The 16,063-nt window shown below is 39.1% G+C and overlaps 1 protein-coding gene across 1 annotated transcript in view; it reads right to left on the reverse strand.

The window, feature by feature from the left end:
• The window catches only part of GADD45GIP1 (GADD45G interacting protein 1), a 150,784-nt gene that overhangs the window by 113,502 nt on the left and 21,219 nt on the right, over nucleotides 1-16,063 (reverse strand). Inside the window, exon 3 of the mRNA XM_069947107.1 lies at nucleotides 10,273-10,329. Coding sequence (XP_069803208.1) covers nucleotides 10,273-10,329 — 57 coding nt within the window. The remainder of the gene's footprint in view (nucleotides 1-10,272; nucleotides 10,330-16,063) is intronic.

Consider the following 16,063-nt stretch of genomic DNA (forward strand, 5'->3'; position numbering starts at 1 on the left):
GGAGCCCAGCGATGCAGCAGAGAGAGCAGTTCTCTACATGAAGCTAGCAGGCCTCACCACCGCTCACTGTACAAAAATATTTAGCAAACAGCCTGTGTTATAAATGAAGAAAAAAACTGCATACATTTCCGAGACTTTAAAAATATAGAGGAATAAAGATATTCCTTATTTAACTGTATTTTATGCCAAAAGGCGCACTATGCTGTTACTGTAACGTTGCCATCTGCTCAGAGATTCTCACAAATCCAGATTTCTTTATCCATAGCCAGAAAGAGCGAATAAAATAATCCAAAACGCAGAAAACAGATTCTTCTCTGACAATCCAGGTTCCCCGTCTCCTGCAGAAAATGGTCTCTATTGTTTAACGTCAACAGTCATTGGAGGTGATAAGAGGAGAGGCCGTAATACAGAGGGAAGACGGCCATATAATTTTTTCCTAATATATAGATACTGGTTATATACCTGTGCTGATGCTAAGGTGCCCTGATGTACCGTATACTGATGTGTACTGTATATAAAGTCCCCTGTATATACCTATACTGATGTGTACTGTATATAATGTCCCCTGTTATATACCTATACTAATGTGTACTGTATATAATGTCCTGTTATATACCTATACTAATGTGTACTGTATATAATGTCCTGTTATATACCTATACTGATGTGTACTGTATATAATGTCCCCCGTTATATACCTATACTAATGTGTACTGTATATAATGTCCCCTGTTATATACCTATACTGATGTGTACTGTATATAATATCCTGTTATATACCTATACTGATGTGTACTGTATATAATGTCCCCTGTATATACCTATACTGATGTGTACTGTATATAATGTCCCCCGAATATACCTATACTAATGTGTACTGTATATAATGTCCCCTGTTATATACCTATACTGATGTGTACTGTATATAATATCCTGTTATATACCTATACTGATGTGTACTGTATATAATATCCTGTTATATACCTATACTGATGTGTACTGTATATAATGTCCTGTTATATACCTATACTGATGTGTACTGTATATAATATCCTGTTATATACCTATACTGATGTGTACTGTATATAAAGTCCCCTGTATATACCTATACTGATGTGTACTGTATATAATGTCCCCTGTTTTATACCTATACTGATGTGTACTGTATATAATGTCCCCTGTTATATACCTATACTGATGTGTACTGTATATAATGTCCTGTTATATACCTATACTGATGTGTACTGTATACAATGTCCTGTTATATACCATATACTGATGTGTACTGTATATAATGTCCCCTGTATATACCTATACTGATGTGTACTGTATATAATGTCCTGTTATATACCTATACTGATGTGTACTGTATATAATGTCCCCCATTATATGCCTATACTGATGTGTACTGTATATAATGTCCTGTTATATACCTATACTGATGTGTACTGTATACAATGTCCTGTTATATACCTATACTGGTGTGTACTGTATATAATGTCCTGTTATATACCTATACTAATGTGTACTGTATACAATGTCCTGTTATATACCTATACTGATGTGTACTGTATATAATGTCCCCTGTTATATACCTATACTGATGTGTACTGTATATAATGTCCCCTGTATATACCTATACTGATGTGTACTGTATATAATGTCTCCTGTTATATACCTATACTAATGTGTACTGTATATAATGCCCCCTGTTATATACCTATACTGATGTGTACTGTATATAATGTCCTGTTATATACCTATACTGATGTGTACTGTATATAATGTCCTGTTATATACCTATACTGATGTGTACTGTATATAATGTCCCCCGTTATATACCTATACTGATGTGTACTGTATATAATGTCCCCTGTTATATACCTATACTGATGTGTACTGTATATAATGTCCTGTTATATACCTATACTGATGTGTACTGTATATAATGTCCTGTTATATACCTATACTGATGTGTACTGTATATAATGTCCCTTATATATACCATATACTGATGTGTACTGTATATAATGTCCCTTATATATACCTATACTAATGTGTACTGTATATAATGTCCCCTGTATATACCTATACTGATGTGTACTGTATATAATGTCCTGTTATATACCTATACTGATGTGTACTGTATATAATGCCCCCTGTTATATACCTATACTGATGTGTACTGTATATAATGTCCCCTGTATATACCTATACTGATGTGTACTGTATATAATGTCCCCTGTATATACCTATACTGATGTGTACTGTATATAATGTCCTGTTATATACCATATACTGATGTGTACTGTATATAATGTCCTGTTATATACCTATACTGATGTGTACTGTATATAATATCCCGTTATGAGGGCAGTAATTTATTATTTTGACATTACTTTGTTTAACATTAGTTGCCAAAATATAAAGGTGAATATTGGCGTATACTACAGTTTATAGAAGACCTGGGCATGGCTTATCTCAAAGGTGGCTCCCTCTGCTGGTGGGTTTCAAAACTGCATGAGACTGAAAGCACTCGGCTGTATTCTGTGGATATCCATGTAAACCTGTCACTTCTCACATATATCTGTTAATGGGCAAAACACAGGCGTCTGAGGCGTCATGCACATGGTTCTGTTACAGATATATATTATATATTAAAAAATATCCATAAATCCAAATTGGCTCATGCTGTATCTTTACAATAAGAAATACAATTTTACACTAAGCACCACATTTTTAGCTCCATAAAATACTTAGAAATAAATAGTTAGATTACTTCTATCCTTTCAGTATATGGCTGCATGCTATGGATCTATACTAGGCCATATAGACTATGTACATGATGATCTGTAAATAGTTTCGGATTAGTTCCCACCACCATTGTTCTACCACAAGGGGAAAATGTCTCCACTCCACAGCACAGTCAGCACTGGAGCTGGTTGAGAGGTAGCAGGACCAGCAGGATTAGATACTGATGGGATGAGGTCAGGCCTGGGGGTCCCCAGTAAGACATGATATATACCAGTATGTATGGAATTAGGATGAGGATTCACTAACCTCTCGTCTAACCACTTGGACATAAAAATGGCTGCAGAAACTAAAGTCCTCATTGTGTCTCTCCCATCAGGTCCATTTCCCCATACAACCTGTATCTGCTGCTATAGACAGGCAATGTGTTTGTATGCGGGAACGCAGCGTGTACACAATCATCTGTTGTAGAAATAAGGACAATCCTGTACTAAACCCCTGTATGTTGGCCGTTGCCAGTTTCCTAAATAAAGAACACAAAACCCAACTTGCACTTCTTTTGTGATTGTAATTTGCCCAGAAAAGCCGAGGACTCATTTATTAACAGGTGCAAAAAAAAATCAGTCTTAAGGGGGACACTTCACAAACCCGGGGACGGAAACCACACAGGCCGTGCAAGTAGCTACCATCATCTTATATAAGACACAGAATATGGAAGGTGATTGTTGTATTTAAATAGACATAGAACGTACAGATTACATGGCACAGGGTAAGGGGATGATGTTACAGGGACACCTATAGAAATCAACACATGTAGATTTTATTCCCACAAAGTAAAATATATAAATACGCCTGTCATTTTGGTTGGAAAAAAAACAAACAAAATAGCAGTATTTTGCAAAAACAGGTGGTAAATAATCAGCATTTTCATTATTTGGTCGGCTGTAATTCATCTAATAAAGGATAGATAGATAAATAAATAAATATGAGATAGATAGATAGAGATCCAACTATAAATCCGTAGCACTCCAGCTGAGGTGGTAAAAAAAAAAAGTGCATAAAACACAAGATGCAACATTTCGGATCCCTCGCGGAGCCGTTCTCAAGCACGCTTGAAAATGGCTCCGCGAGGGATCCGAAACATCGCATCTTGTGTTTTATGCACTTTTTTTTTTAATAAATTCACATTTTTTACCACCTCAGCTGGAGTGCTACGGATTTTTTGTTGGATATTTTGGGAATTCCTAGCGAGATAGATAGATAGATAGATAGATAGATAGGAGATAGATAGATAGATAGATAGATAGATAGATAGATAGATAGGAGATAGATAGATAGATAGATAGATAGGAGATAGATAGATAGATAGATAGATAGATAGATAGATAGATAGATAGATAGGAGATAGATAGATAGATAGATAGATAGATAGGAGATAGATAGGAGATAGATAGATAGGAGATAGATAGATAGGAGATAGATAGATAGATAGATAGATAGATAGATAGATAGATAGATAGATAGATAGATAGGAGATAGATAGGAGATAGATAGATAGGAGATAGATAGATAGATAGATAGATAGATAGATAGATAGGAGATAGATAGATAGATAGATAGATAGATAGATAGATAGATAGGAGATAGATAGGAGATAGATAGATAGATAGATAGATAGATAGATAGATAGATAGATAGATAGATAGATAGGAGATAGATAGGAGATAGATAGATAGGAGATAGATAGATAGATAGATAGATAGATAGATAGGAGATAGATAGATAGATAGATAGATAGATAGATAGATAGATAGATAGATAGGAGATAGATAGGAGATAGATAGATAGATAGATAGATAGATAGGAGATAGATAGATAGATAGATAGATAGATAGATAGATAGATAGATAGATAGGAGATAGATAGGAGATAGATAGATAGGAGATAGATAGATAGATAGATAGATAGATAGATAGATAGATAGATAGATAGGAGATAGATAGATAGATAGATAGATAGATAGATAGATAGGAGATAGATAGATAGATAGATAGATAGATAGATAGATAGATAGATAGGAGATAGATAGATAGATAGAAGATAGATAGATAGATAGATAGATAGATAGATAGATAGATAGGAGATAGATAGGAGATATAGATAGATAATGTAATAAATAAACATTAATATCATACCATATTACAATCTGTAAATGTAGATCCCAGATAGAAGATAAAACAATGTTTGTTTACCAGCAGAACATGTTAGCTTCAGGAAACATTCCTCACACAAATGAAAGTAAATGATTCTATTTAACAGCATATGTTTCTCCAGCTCAGGTAGAGGAAAAACTAATGGAATTGCCTTGTCATTTGCATTTGAAAAACAAGTCTACAAATACTAATTAGTCTGTAGTTAAAAGGGAAAGTGCTCACAGACCTGACGGAGCTGGGGACTCGGCTAATGGAAGGAAACCTGGCCCCCTACAAGAGAGCTATTACATGTATCAATGGAAAGGATCATGACATCTGACATGGGCTATGTTCACATGACGTTTTTATCTGTCCATTTTTTTAATTCAAAATGACATCCGCCACTTTGCGTACCCTATGATGTCTGTCATTTTGTGTTTTTGGCACCAGTCATTCCAATTTTGGTACATTATTCTTTTTTTAACGGTCAGTTATTTGCAAAATAACATCCACAAATAATTGTCATGAACGTTAATTTGATGTCCGTGCAAACATTCCATTGACTTCCATTATAATTTGGTAATAACGGACTTTTTTTTTTTTTTTTACAAACGACGGATGCCTTGTCTCTTTCTCTATCATAGCCTTAGAGTGCAGCAGAAGATGATGGTTGTTCTCAGTCTGCTGTGTGATGTAAGTAAATGGGAAGGAAAATATCCAGGTAGAGCGAGGAAGACCTCTAAGTTTCTGGGTAGGAAACGTAAAAAAAAAACTATGCCTCAAAATTAGAAAATGATCAGCAAAACAAACAAACAAAAAAAGGGTTAAAAAAAACCCCAAAAAACATTGGTCCATGACAAAGCTGAATCCTACAAAGCTGATCTGTCACCGTTCTGTCGGAAAGGTTATCAGCCAGAATTATTTCTATGATTCAGTAACATTTGAGCCTCAAAGATTCATTTTTCCCCCAACATAGATTTATTCTGTAATTTATTTATTTCCCGTTAGTTAAAATAACTTCTTTTTGTGTCTGAGGGATGTGTCATGAAGCCAGGGTAGCTTTACATTGAAGTTTTCTAACAAATATATATTATAATGATGTTTTTCTGCAATGTATGAAGTGTTGTATTTTATAGGTGCTGCTAGGCCATGGGGCCGCAGCACTGCCATTGTTGGATCGTGATGGCTGGCAATACTATTGAAGGTCTTCTCATCTGTCATCCATTAGCTCTGTCACCAGCACCAATGGGGAGCTGGCTAGGGCGGTGGGGTGTGTATCCTACAGGGTGAACAGTGGAGTACTCAAGCCAGGGAAGGCTTTAAGCCCCTATTACATGGGGCAACATAGAGGAGCAAATGAGCACTGTCAGTGCTCGTTTGCTCCTCGATCCCCGCTCGCTGCTGCCGCCGCTATTACACGTGGTGGCAGCGAGCGGATAAGTGCAGGGGGGAGCCACGGGGAGGCTGCCCGGGTGATCCTTAGATCGTCCGGGCAGCCCATAGAGGATAGCGGCGGTCTGCTGCCGCCACCCCTATTCCACGGAGCGACGGCAGCAGATCAACATTGAAAGACAAACGAAAGCAATAAACAGCCGACATCATTCATGTTGGCCGTTCATTGCCTTCTATTACATGGGACGATTATTGGCCGTAACGGCCAATATCGGCCGAATATGGTTGATAATCAATCTGTCTAATAGGGCCTTTAGTCAGGTCCTATTCAGTAGATGAGAGGTAATCCCTAGTCCAGGGGTAGGTTCCCTGTCCTAGTTCCAGAGGTCCAGTATATCCCTATAGATAGAACTGCATCTGCTTCAGGCCTGTGGAGTGGCCTGGAAAATGAAGCCTAGATTGAAGAGTCTGGATACTAGAGCTGCTTAGAACATCCTGTAAGAGTAGAGATGAAGTGGAGGTGGAGATGAAGGTCCGAGGTGAAGTAAGAGGTGGAGATGAAGGTCCGAGGTGAAGTAAGAGGTGGAGATGAAGTTAGACAGAACATAGGAAAAACATGGACAGAGATTAAACAGGGCCTGTGGATTACTATGAATATGGTTACACAAGTTGTGCACATGTGATGTTATAGTTTACAATTATATGTAATGGTAAAAGATAGCCCCATATTCTGATTATGGGGGTCACAGCCTCAGAAGAAGCTTAGCGTGATTACTTGTTGGATTATTGTACCAGGCTATTCTGTATGGACACATGGGATGTATCTGTAGAAATCCCAATATCCCCTCCATGATGATCACAAACCTTCTCCTAGTTGTTGTACAAGCTACAACAATGTTATTTTTTACCACAATTTACATAATTCTGGAGAGCCCCTTTAATTACAGTCATCAGTCTGTTTCCTGATCTACTCAGTAATTGCAGATGATAAAAGTCAATCCGCTAATCATTCGTTGGGGAGTATTTCAGATGCCCTAATGAATGTTTGTTTTAAATTTTACAGTTTTCTAAGCACTAACCTGCCTATCTTTAAAGTGCTACTTGGTATCAGAGCCCACAGCCAATGGCGGACTCAAAGTGTACCTCTAGTGGTGGGGGTCAGTGAAAAATGACATGTAAACGATTATCATTTTTCTTAAAAACAATTTGGCTTCGGAAGAGGTTCCTTCGTGCTTGTTCTGCCGAATACAGATAAGCCTTATAAGAAGAGCTTCCTGATGTGTCTCCATAACTTCCCATTTCACTGTGAGACCTAGCACCATAGACTTAAGGCCCTATTCCACCGGACGATTATCGTTTGCATAATCGTTAACGATTAACGATCTCAAAGACCTGAAAACGTTCACTCATTTTCATGGAACGATAATCGTTACTTATGATCGTAATTGCGATAGTTTTTTCTTTGCTATTTATTCGCTATTGCGTTCGTATCTATTGCGAACGACCGAACGACGTCTTATTCAATGCGAACGATTTGCGAACGAGCAACGATAAAAATAGGTCCAGGTCTTATAAAGTGATCAACGATCGTTAACTGCATTTCAACCGAACGATTATCGTTTAGATTCGAACGATTTAACGATAATCTGAACGATAATCGTCCGGTGGAATAGGGCCCTTAGGGTACTATTACACAGAATGATAATCGGCTGAATCGGCCCTATCCGGTCGATTACCTTTCCGTGTAATAAACACAATGATCAGCCAATGATCGTTGTCATATATCATGTTGATATAGGTTTGGACCTATAATTGTTGGCTACCGACCGCGCATCGCTACATGCAACAGCGGTGCGTGGCCGGCGCCTGACCATTTGCAAAGCAAATACAATACCTATCCATGGTCCAGTGCTCCTCCTGCGCTCTGCCTGACAGGCCGCTCAGCCAATCACAGGCCGGGAGCTCCGCAGCCAGTGATTGGCTCAGCAGCCTGTAAGTTAAGACAGGCTGCTCTGAAGCTGCAGCATGCGGAACACGGGGAGAAGTGGACCGCAAGAGGAGCCCTGGACCATGGATAGGTAATGTATGCCAGTTTAGCAAGGGCTGCAAGGACATCGGTAGCCATGTCCATGCAGCCCTTGTAAAACGATTATCGGCGCTCGTTTACAGTTATTATCGGGCCCCCATCGGCTCGTGTAATAACACCCTTACATGACACTGGATCCGTACGTTCTATGTTATGTTCCCCCCTACCATATGCCCAATATCAATTTTCCTTTAAAATAATCAGACTACAAGCAAGTGTTTAGTCTGATTCTGCAATCTGTAACAACGGACACAGAAAGTTATGCGTCGGAGCTGTATACAGAAAACAGTAGGATACTTTTAATCACCGTTATTTAGCGGGTCCTGCGTATGCCTTGAGCCATCTTACCGCCTCCCTTCTCTCTGATGTGGTCCCCTAACACAATCTCATGTGCAGCCTCTGCATGAAAAGGCTCTGGGGTGCTGTGACTACTTTGCACATGGAGCATGCCCAAATGACTACTTGGCCGCACTTAGCATACAGGGCAGAATGAGATATTAAGCTCTATTACGTGTTGCTGCTTATTATATAGGGTAAATCTTAGTGATGGGTTCCCTTTAAATTTCAATTATAATATTGTGTATTTACACCATTAAATGACATAGGTATATTAAGAGACTACACACGCTTATATAAACATACACACGTAGCTATATTCCGAGTCCGAAGCAAAATCCAGGGTTAATGCAGTCTGTCTCCCTTCATTTAACTGCAGAAACAGCCATCTAATTAGGAAGACAAACACTCTACCATAAAGTAAACAGCAATTTTAGAGTTTATTGTTGACAGCCTATAATTATATGCCAGAAGGCAGTGTAGGGAGCCGTTCACATATGGTCTAAATACAAACATATTATAGCACAGGATCCTTCTCTATGCAGTATAGAACATCCATGTATATGAAGCCAGCGGTGCACATATACATATGAGAAGACAGAAATATTTAGAACCCAGGCTAAATATGAAAAAGTTCCCTCTACGATGGACACCAGATCTGACCTGGAAATAAATGTCTTTTAGATAGATACTCTGCTTCAACTAGGCATCCAATTTCTCCCCGCTCCCAGACTTAAAGGGGTTATCCAGCGAAAATATTTTTCTTAAAAATCAACTGGTGTCAGAAAGTTATAGAGATTTGTGATTTACTTCTATTTAAAAATCTCCAGTCTTCCAGAACTTATCAGTTGCTGTATGTCCTGCAGGAAGTGGTGTATTCTTTCCAGTCTGACACAGTGCTCTCTGCTGCCACCTCTGTCCATGTCAGGAACTGTCCAGAGCAGCAGGAAATCCCCATAGAAAACCTCTCCTGCTCTGGACAGTTCCTGACATGGACAGAGGTGGCAGCAGAGAGCACTGTATCAGACTGAAAAGAAAACAAAATTCCTGCAGGACATACAGCAGCTGATAAGTATGGGAAGACTTGAGATTTTTAAGTAGAAGTAAATTACAAATCTTTACAACTTTCTGAAAACTGTTGATTTGAATGAAAACGAATAAAACCATTATAACAGGTAGAAAAAAATGGCAGTTTTTTTTTTTTTTTAAAAAGTAGGTGTTATGTAATGAGCACGTTCATTATTTGCATTTACTTGAATTTATTACGACCGCTATTACATACAGTTTGCACACTGCCAGAGAGTTTCCCATAGACTTTAACGTAGCGCATTATTACTTCAAAAAGCTGTTTAAATAAAAACAGATTGGATTAAAAAAAAAATGTCTGTATTTTCGTATCATTTTACTGTGCGTAAACATAGCCTAAAACTAAAGAAGACAGTGTGTGAACCACTGAGCTCCAAAGTCTCTACTGAATTCAAAATATTAATTTTATGACACTGGAAATATATTTACCATAAACATATGTAGGGCCCGGGCTCCAGGTATGTTTCCTGTGTGATGTCTTGACTGCTGTAAATAAATGAAATGCAATATTTAAGTATTTGGTTTTTAGCATTGGAGGTATTATATTAAAAAGGACTTAAAGAGGATGTACCATCAGGTACACTCTCTTTAAAATTAACATGAATCGACTGGCACCAACATGGGGAAGCCGGTGCCATTGTCCTTTTTCTGAACCGCAACCCGATTCCCGCGTATGGCGCCGTTCTATTCATGGTTACCAGGCCCCTAGTGGGAGGAAACCCCGGCCCCTCCATGGCGCGGCGGCTCCATTGATTCTAATGGAGCTGCATCATGGAGGGGCGGAGCTCTGTCACCTCTGGCCCGGCAACCATGAACAGAACGGCGCCGTACACGGGAATTGGGCCGAGGGTCAAAAAAAGGACCGTGGCACCGGTTGTTTCTGCAGCCAATGTTAGCTGTTCTCCAAGACTTCTCTCCTTTCTGTTCATAATGTAAGCTGGTATGTAGCCTTCACCCCCTCTCTGCCCTTCTCTTTAAAACAGAGACAGCAAAAAGTCTATCTGACTTGAATCTGATTTAGAAAGTTGTATGAAATTTAGAAAGCTGCAAAATTTTGCATTCAGTAAACACCGGAAGGAAAAAAACATTGGCGGATTCCGCATTCCGCCGAAAGAAGTGACATGTTAGTTCTTTCAGCGGAATGCGGAATCTGCCCGTGCATAGGATGGTGTCTATGGCATGGGCAGAGATGCACGCCGCCTTGTGCAGCTATGAGCGACGGAATCCACCACGGGTCATACACGGGGATTCCGTAGTGTGCACGTACCCTATTATAGTAAAATTAGCAATTATCAATGCGTGCCATAGGTTTTTTTTTCCATAAACCTAAACTTTGCTCCTCTTGGGATGGTCTGAGAAATAGTAAAATCCTTTCAAATCCAATTTCAAATTTTAATGTTTCCCATAAAAAAAGCTCTAAACATAGGGTTCAAAAGAAAGAACAAAATTACCAGAAATATGCAGAGAGAAATGGGAAGACAGGGCTGAGCGCACAGCGGGCATATCATCTCACCTAAGAGCAAGGAACTAGAGGATTGTACTTTCTTTAAGCCAGAGGTACTTTTCTAAGAGTAGTGGATCAGATGTACAGATGTAGTTCCACTATTGGAGCTACTAACGTGGAAAAAGTAAGCCGCTGCTCGATTCCAGGAGTATTCTGAACGAATTTGTAAGATCCTACAGTTATTTAAAAAAAAAAAAATAAAAAATAAAAAATATATATATATATAAAAAAATAAATATATATATATATATATATATAGTGTGGAAAATAAGTATTTGATAGACTGCAGATTTTGCACTTTTTCCCACCTACAAAAAATGGAGCGGGTGTCATTTTTTACGTAGGTACACTTCACCTGTGAGAGACAGAATCTATAAAATATTCTAGAAAATCACATGGTATGATTCTTAAAAATTAATTAGCATTTTATTGCATGTATGTGTAATGGTCCTTTTACACGGGACGATTGATCGTTCGTTTTTGCACGATAACGGTCGAATTCGAACGATAATCGTACGTGTAAACGCAGCGAACGATCAAACGACCAGCAAAAAATCGTTCATTTTGATCTTTCAACAAGTTCTCAAATCATCGTTGATCGTTCGCAAAAAATTCGCAGATTGTTCCGTGTAAACATTCTTTCAGCGATTTCACCTATGTGTGAGAGGCTTAAACGATCACATAGCGAATTTTCCGTACGATGTATCGCTCCGTATAAACGCTGATCGTTATAAAAAAAACATCGTTCACTCAAAAACGTTAATCGTGCGATCGGGCGAATTATCGCTCCGTGTAAAAGTACCATAAGATTTGACCAACCAGCAGGAATTCTGGCTCTCACAGACCTGTTATGGTACTTTTACACGGAGTGATAATTCGCCCGATCGCACGATTAACGATTATGAATGAATGATTTTTTTTTATAACGATCAGTGTTTAGACGGAACGATACATCGTACGGAAAATTCGCTATGCGATCGTTTTGCGATCGTTTAAGCCTATCTCACACATAGGTGAAATCACTGAAAGACTGTTTACACGGAACAATCTGCGAATTTTTTGCGCACGATCAACGATGATTTGAGAACATGTTGAAAGATCAAAATGAACGATTTTTTGCTGGTCGTTTGATCGTTCGCTGCGTTTACACGTACGATTATCGTTCGAATTCGACCGTTATCGTGCAAAAACGAACGATCAATCGTTCCGTGTAAAAGGACCCTTAGGGCCCTATTCCACTGGCCGATTATCGTTTGCATAATCGTTAACGATTAACGATCTCAAACGACCGCTATTGCGAAAGACCTGAAAACGTTCACTCATTTCCATGGAACGATAATCGTTACTTATGATCGTAATTGCGGTCGTTTTTTCTTCGCTATTGCGTTCGTATCTATTGCGAACGACCGAACGATGTCTTATTCAATGCGAACGATTTGCGAACGTTTTGCGAACGAGCAACGATAAAAATAGGTCCAGGTCTTATAAAGCGATCAACGATTTCTCGTTCGGTCGTTAATCGTTAACTGCATTTCAACCGAACGATTATCGTTTAGGTTCGAACGATTTAACGATAATCTGAACGATAATGGTCCGGTGGAATAGGGCCCTTAGTTCCTCTATAAGAAGCTCCTCCTACTCTGCCCTCATTACCTGGATCACCTGCACCTGGTTCATCTCGTTACCTGTATAATAATCACCTGTCCACACACTCAGCCATCACACTCCAACCTCTACACCAAGGCCAAGACCAAAGAGCTAAGGACACAAGGGAACAATAATTGTAGGCCTGCAGAAGTGTGGATGGGCTAAAGGACAATAGGCAAGCAGCTTGATAAGAAGGCCACAATTGTTGGTGCAATTAGAAGATGGAAGAAACACAAGATCTCGGTCTGGAGCTCCATGCAAGATCTTACCTAGTGGGGTAAGGATGATTCTAAAAAAGATCAGGAATAAGCCCAGAACTACACAGGAGGACCTGGTCAATAACCTGAAGAGAGCCGGGACCACAGGTTCACACTACACTGTCCCCCTGTTAACACCAGAAGAGGTACAGACATTTGAAGTTCGCCAATCACCATCTAGATGATCCAGAGGAGGCATGGCAGAATGTCATGTGGTCAGATGAGACCAAAAGAGAACTTTTTTGGTATCCACTCCACTTATGTTTGGAGGAAGAAGGATGAGAACAACCCCAAGAATACAGTCCCAACTGTGGAAGCATGTGGGCGGAAACGTCATAATTTGGGGGGGTTTTCTGCAAAGGGGACAGGACAACTGCACTATATTAAAGGGAGGATGGATGGGGCCATGTATCAGGAGATTTTGTCCAACAACCTCCTTCACTCAGCATGAGCATTAAAGGAGAAGTCCGGTGAAAATTTTTATTTAAGTATTGTATAGCCCCCGAAAAGTTATACAAATCACCAATATACACTTATTATGGGAAATGCTTATAAAGTGCTTTTTTCCCTGCACTTACTACTGCATCAAGGCTTCACTTCCTGAATAACATGGTGATGTCACTTCCTGAATAACATGGTGATGTCACTTCCTGGATAACATGGTGATGTCACTTCCTGGATAACATGGTGATGCCACTTCCTGGATAACATGGTGATGCCACTTCCTGGATAACATGGTGATGTCACTTCCTGGATAACATGGTGATGTCACTTCCTGGATAACATGGTGATGCCACTTCCTGGATAACATGGTGATGTCACTTCCTGGATAACATGGTGATGTCACTTCCTGGATAACATGGTGATGTCACTTCCTGGATAACATGGTGATTTCACTTCCTGGATAACATGGTGATGCCACTTCCTGGATAACATGGTGATGTCACTTCCTGGATAACATGGTGATGTCACTTCCTGGATAACATGGTGATGTCACAAACATCAAACGGAGGTGTTACATTATAGCTGGGATGGGGAACCTTCGGACCTCCAGCTGTTACAAAACTACAATTCCCATCATGCCTGGACAGCCAAAGCTTTGCTTTGGCTGTCCAGGCATGGTGGAAATTGTAGTTTTGCAACAGCTGGAGGGCCGAAGGTTCCCCATCCCTGCATTATAGGCTACTCCTACGTCTTAAAGGGAGTGTATCACCAAGGGATTTTTTTTCTCACTTAGAGCTAGATTTCTAAGCTGTGTCTATTTTTTTGTCTTTTTTTTTTTTTGTCTATTTTTTTCTGGGCATGCTCTATGACATTTGTACAAGTAGGGGGAGACACTGGCGTAAACTGCCCATAAAAAAACAGTACAGCTCAGCTTTCAAGGGGTTTGTTCACCCAAAAAAAGGTTTTATTTCAAATTAACTGGTGCCAGAAAGTGCCAGAGAATTGTAATGTAATGTCCAGTCTTCCAGTACTTATCAGCTGCTGTATGTCCTACAGGAAGTGGTGTATTCTTTCCAGTCTGACACAATGCTCTCTGCTTCCACCTTTGTCCATATCAAGAACTGTCCAGAGCTGTTGCAAGTCACCATAGAAATCCTCTCCTGCTCTCCAGGCTGGAAAGAATACACCACTTCCTGCAGGACATACAGCAGTTGATAAGTACTGGAAGACATGAGATTTTTTTTTTTTAAAGAAGTAAATTACAACACTCTGGAACATTTCAATCACCAGTTGATTTGAAAGAATTTTTTAGTTCTGGTAAAATGAAAGATGAGCTGTAATTGTTTGCTGTGGGCAGTGTATACCATGGTATATTTTACACAAAGTGCCATCTATTACACAGGTGCCAAACCGTCAACCCTTCAAAACTACAATTCCCATCATGCCTGGACAGCCAAAGGTAGTATTATTTAGGCACTGATGGTAAGCAAACTCTATATATAATATGTATATACCCTATATGATAGTATTATATGGGACATGTAATACATTTATCTATAACATAAAAATGAAATGTATGTACATTCTCAGATCCTTTTTGATCCATTTTTCCATTGATATGCAAGGTTAAAAAAACGCATGGTTTTTTTTTAAAGTACACAAAAAAGTAGCTGACCTTATTTTTGTGTACGTTAAAAAAAAACGGATGCGTTTTGATCCACTTTGTTTTTATAATAGAAGTCAATGGAAATACGGATCAAGATGGATGCACACAAATGCATCCGTTGTTTTTTTTCTCCAAAAACGAATAAAAAATAAAAAGGATTGCAAAAACATAGTGTGAGCCCAGCTTTAGATACTAGAGATGAGCGAACCTGGAGCATGCTCGAGTCCACCCGAACCCGAACTTTCGGCATTTGATTAGCGGTGGCTGCCGAAGTTGGATAAAGCCCTAAGGCTATGTGGAAATCATGGATATAGTCATTGGCTGTATCCATGTTTTCCAGACAACCTTAGAGCTTTATCCAAGGTCAGCAGCCCCAGCTAATCAAATACCGAACGTTCAGGTTCGGATCGACTCAAACCCCAACCCGGTTCGCTCATCTCTATACACCCAAACACCTTACACCACCCATGGCCAAGACTTTATAGAAAAGTATCTATGCACATGGATGATGCTGCTACAATAGTCATTCTCCATTTTGTCTGTGTTTTTAATGTAGATTCTTCTATTCTATATGTCTGCACGTATAGAGTGCTGTAAATCCAATGTTCAATGAGCAGTCATACAATGGATATCATTTAACCCATTATTAATATACAAACCTTTACTATTTCTACAGTGAATTATACATCAATTGTTCTATGT

This window comes from Dendropsophus ebraccatus, chromosome 1, assembly GCF_027789765.1.
Source record: "Dendropsophus ebraccatus isolate aDenEbr1 chromosome 1, aDenEbr1.pat, whole genome shotgun sequence".
In the NCBI taxonomy this organism is placed as follows: domain Eukaryota; kingdom Metazoa; phylum Chordata; class Amphibia; order Anura; family Hylidae; genus Dendropsophus; species Dendropsophus ebraccatus.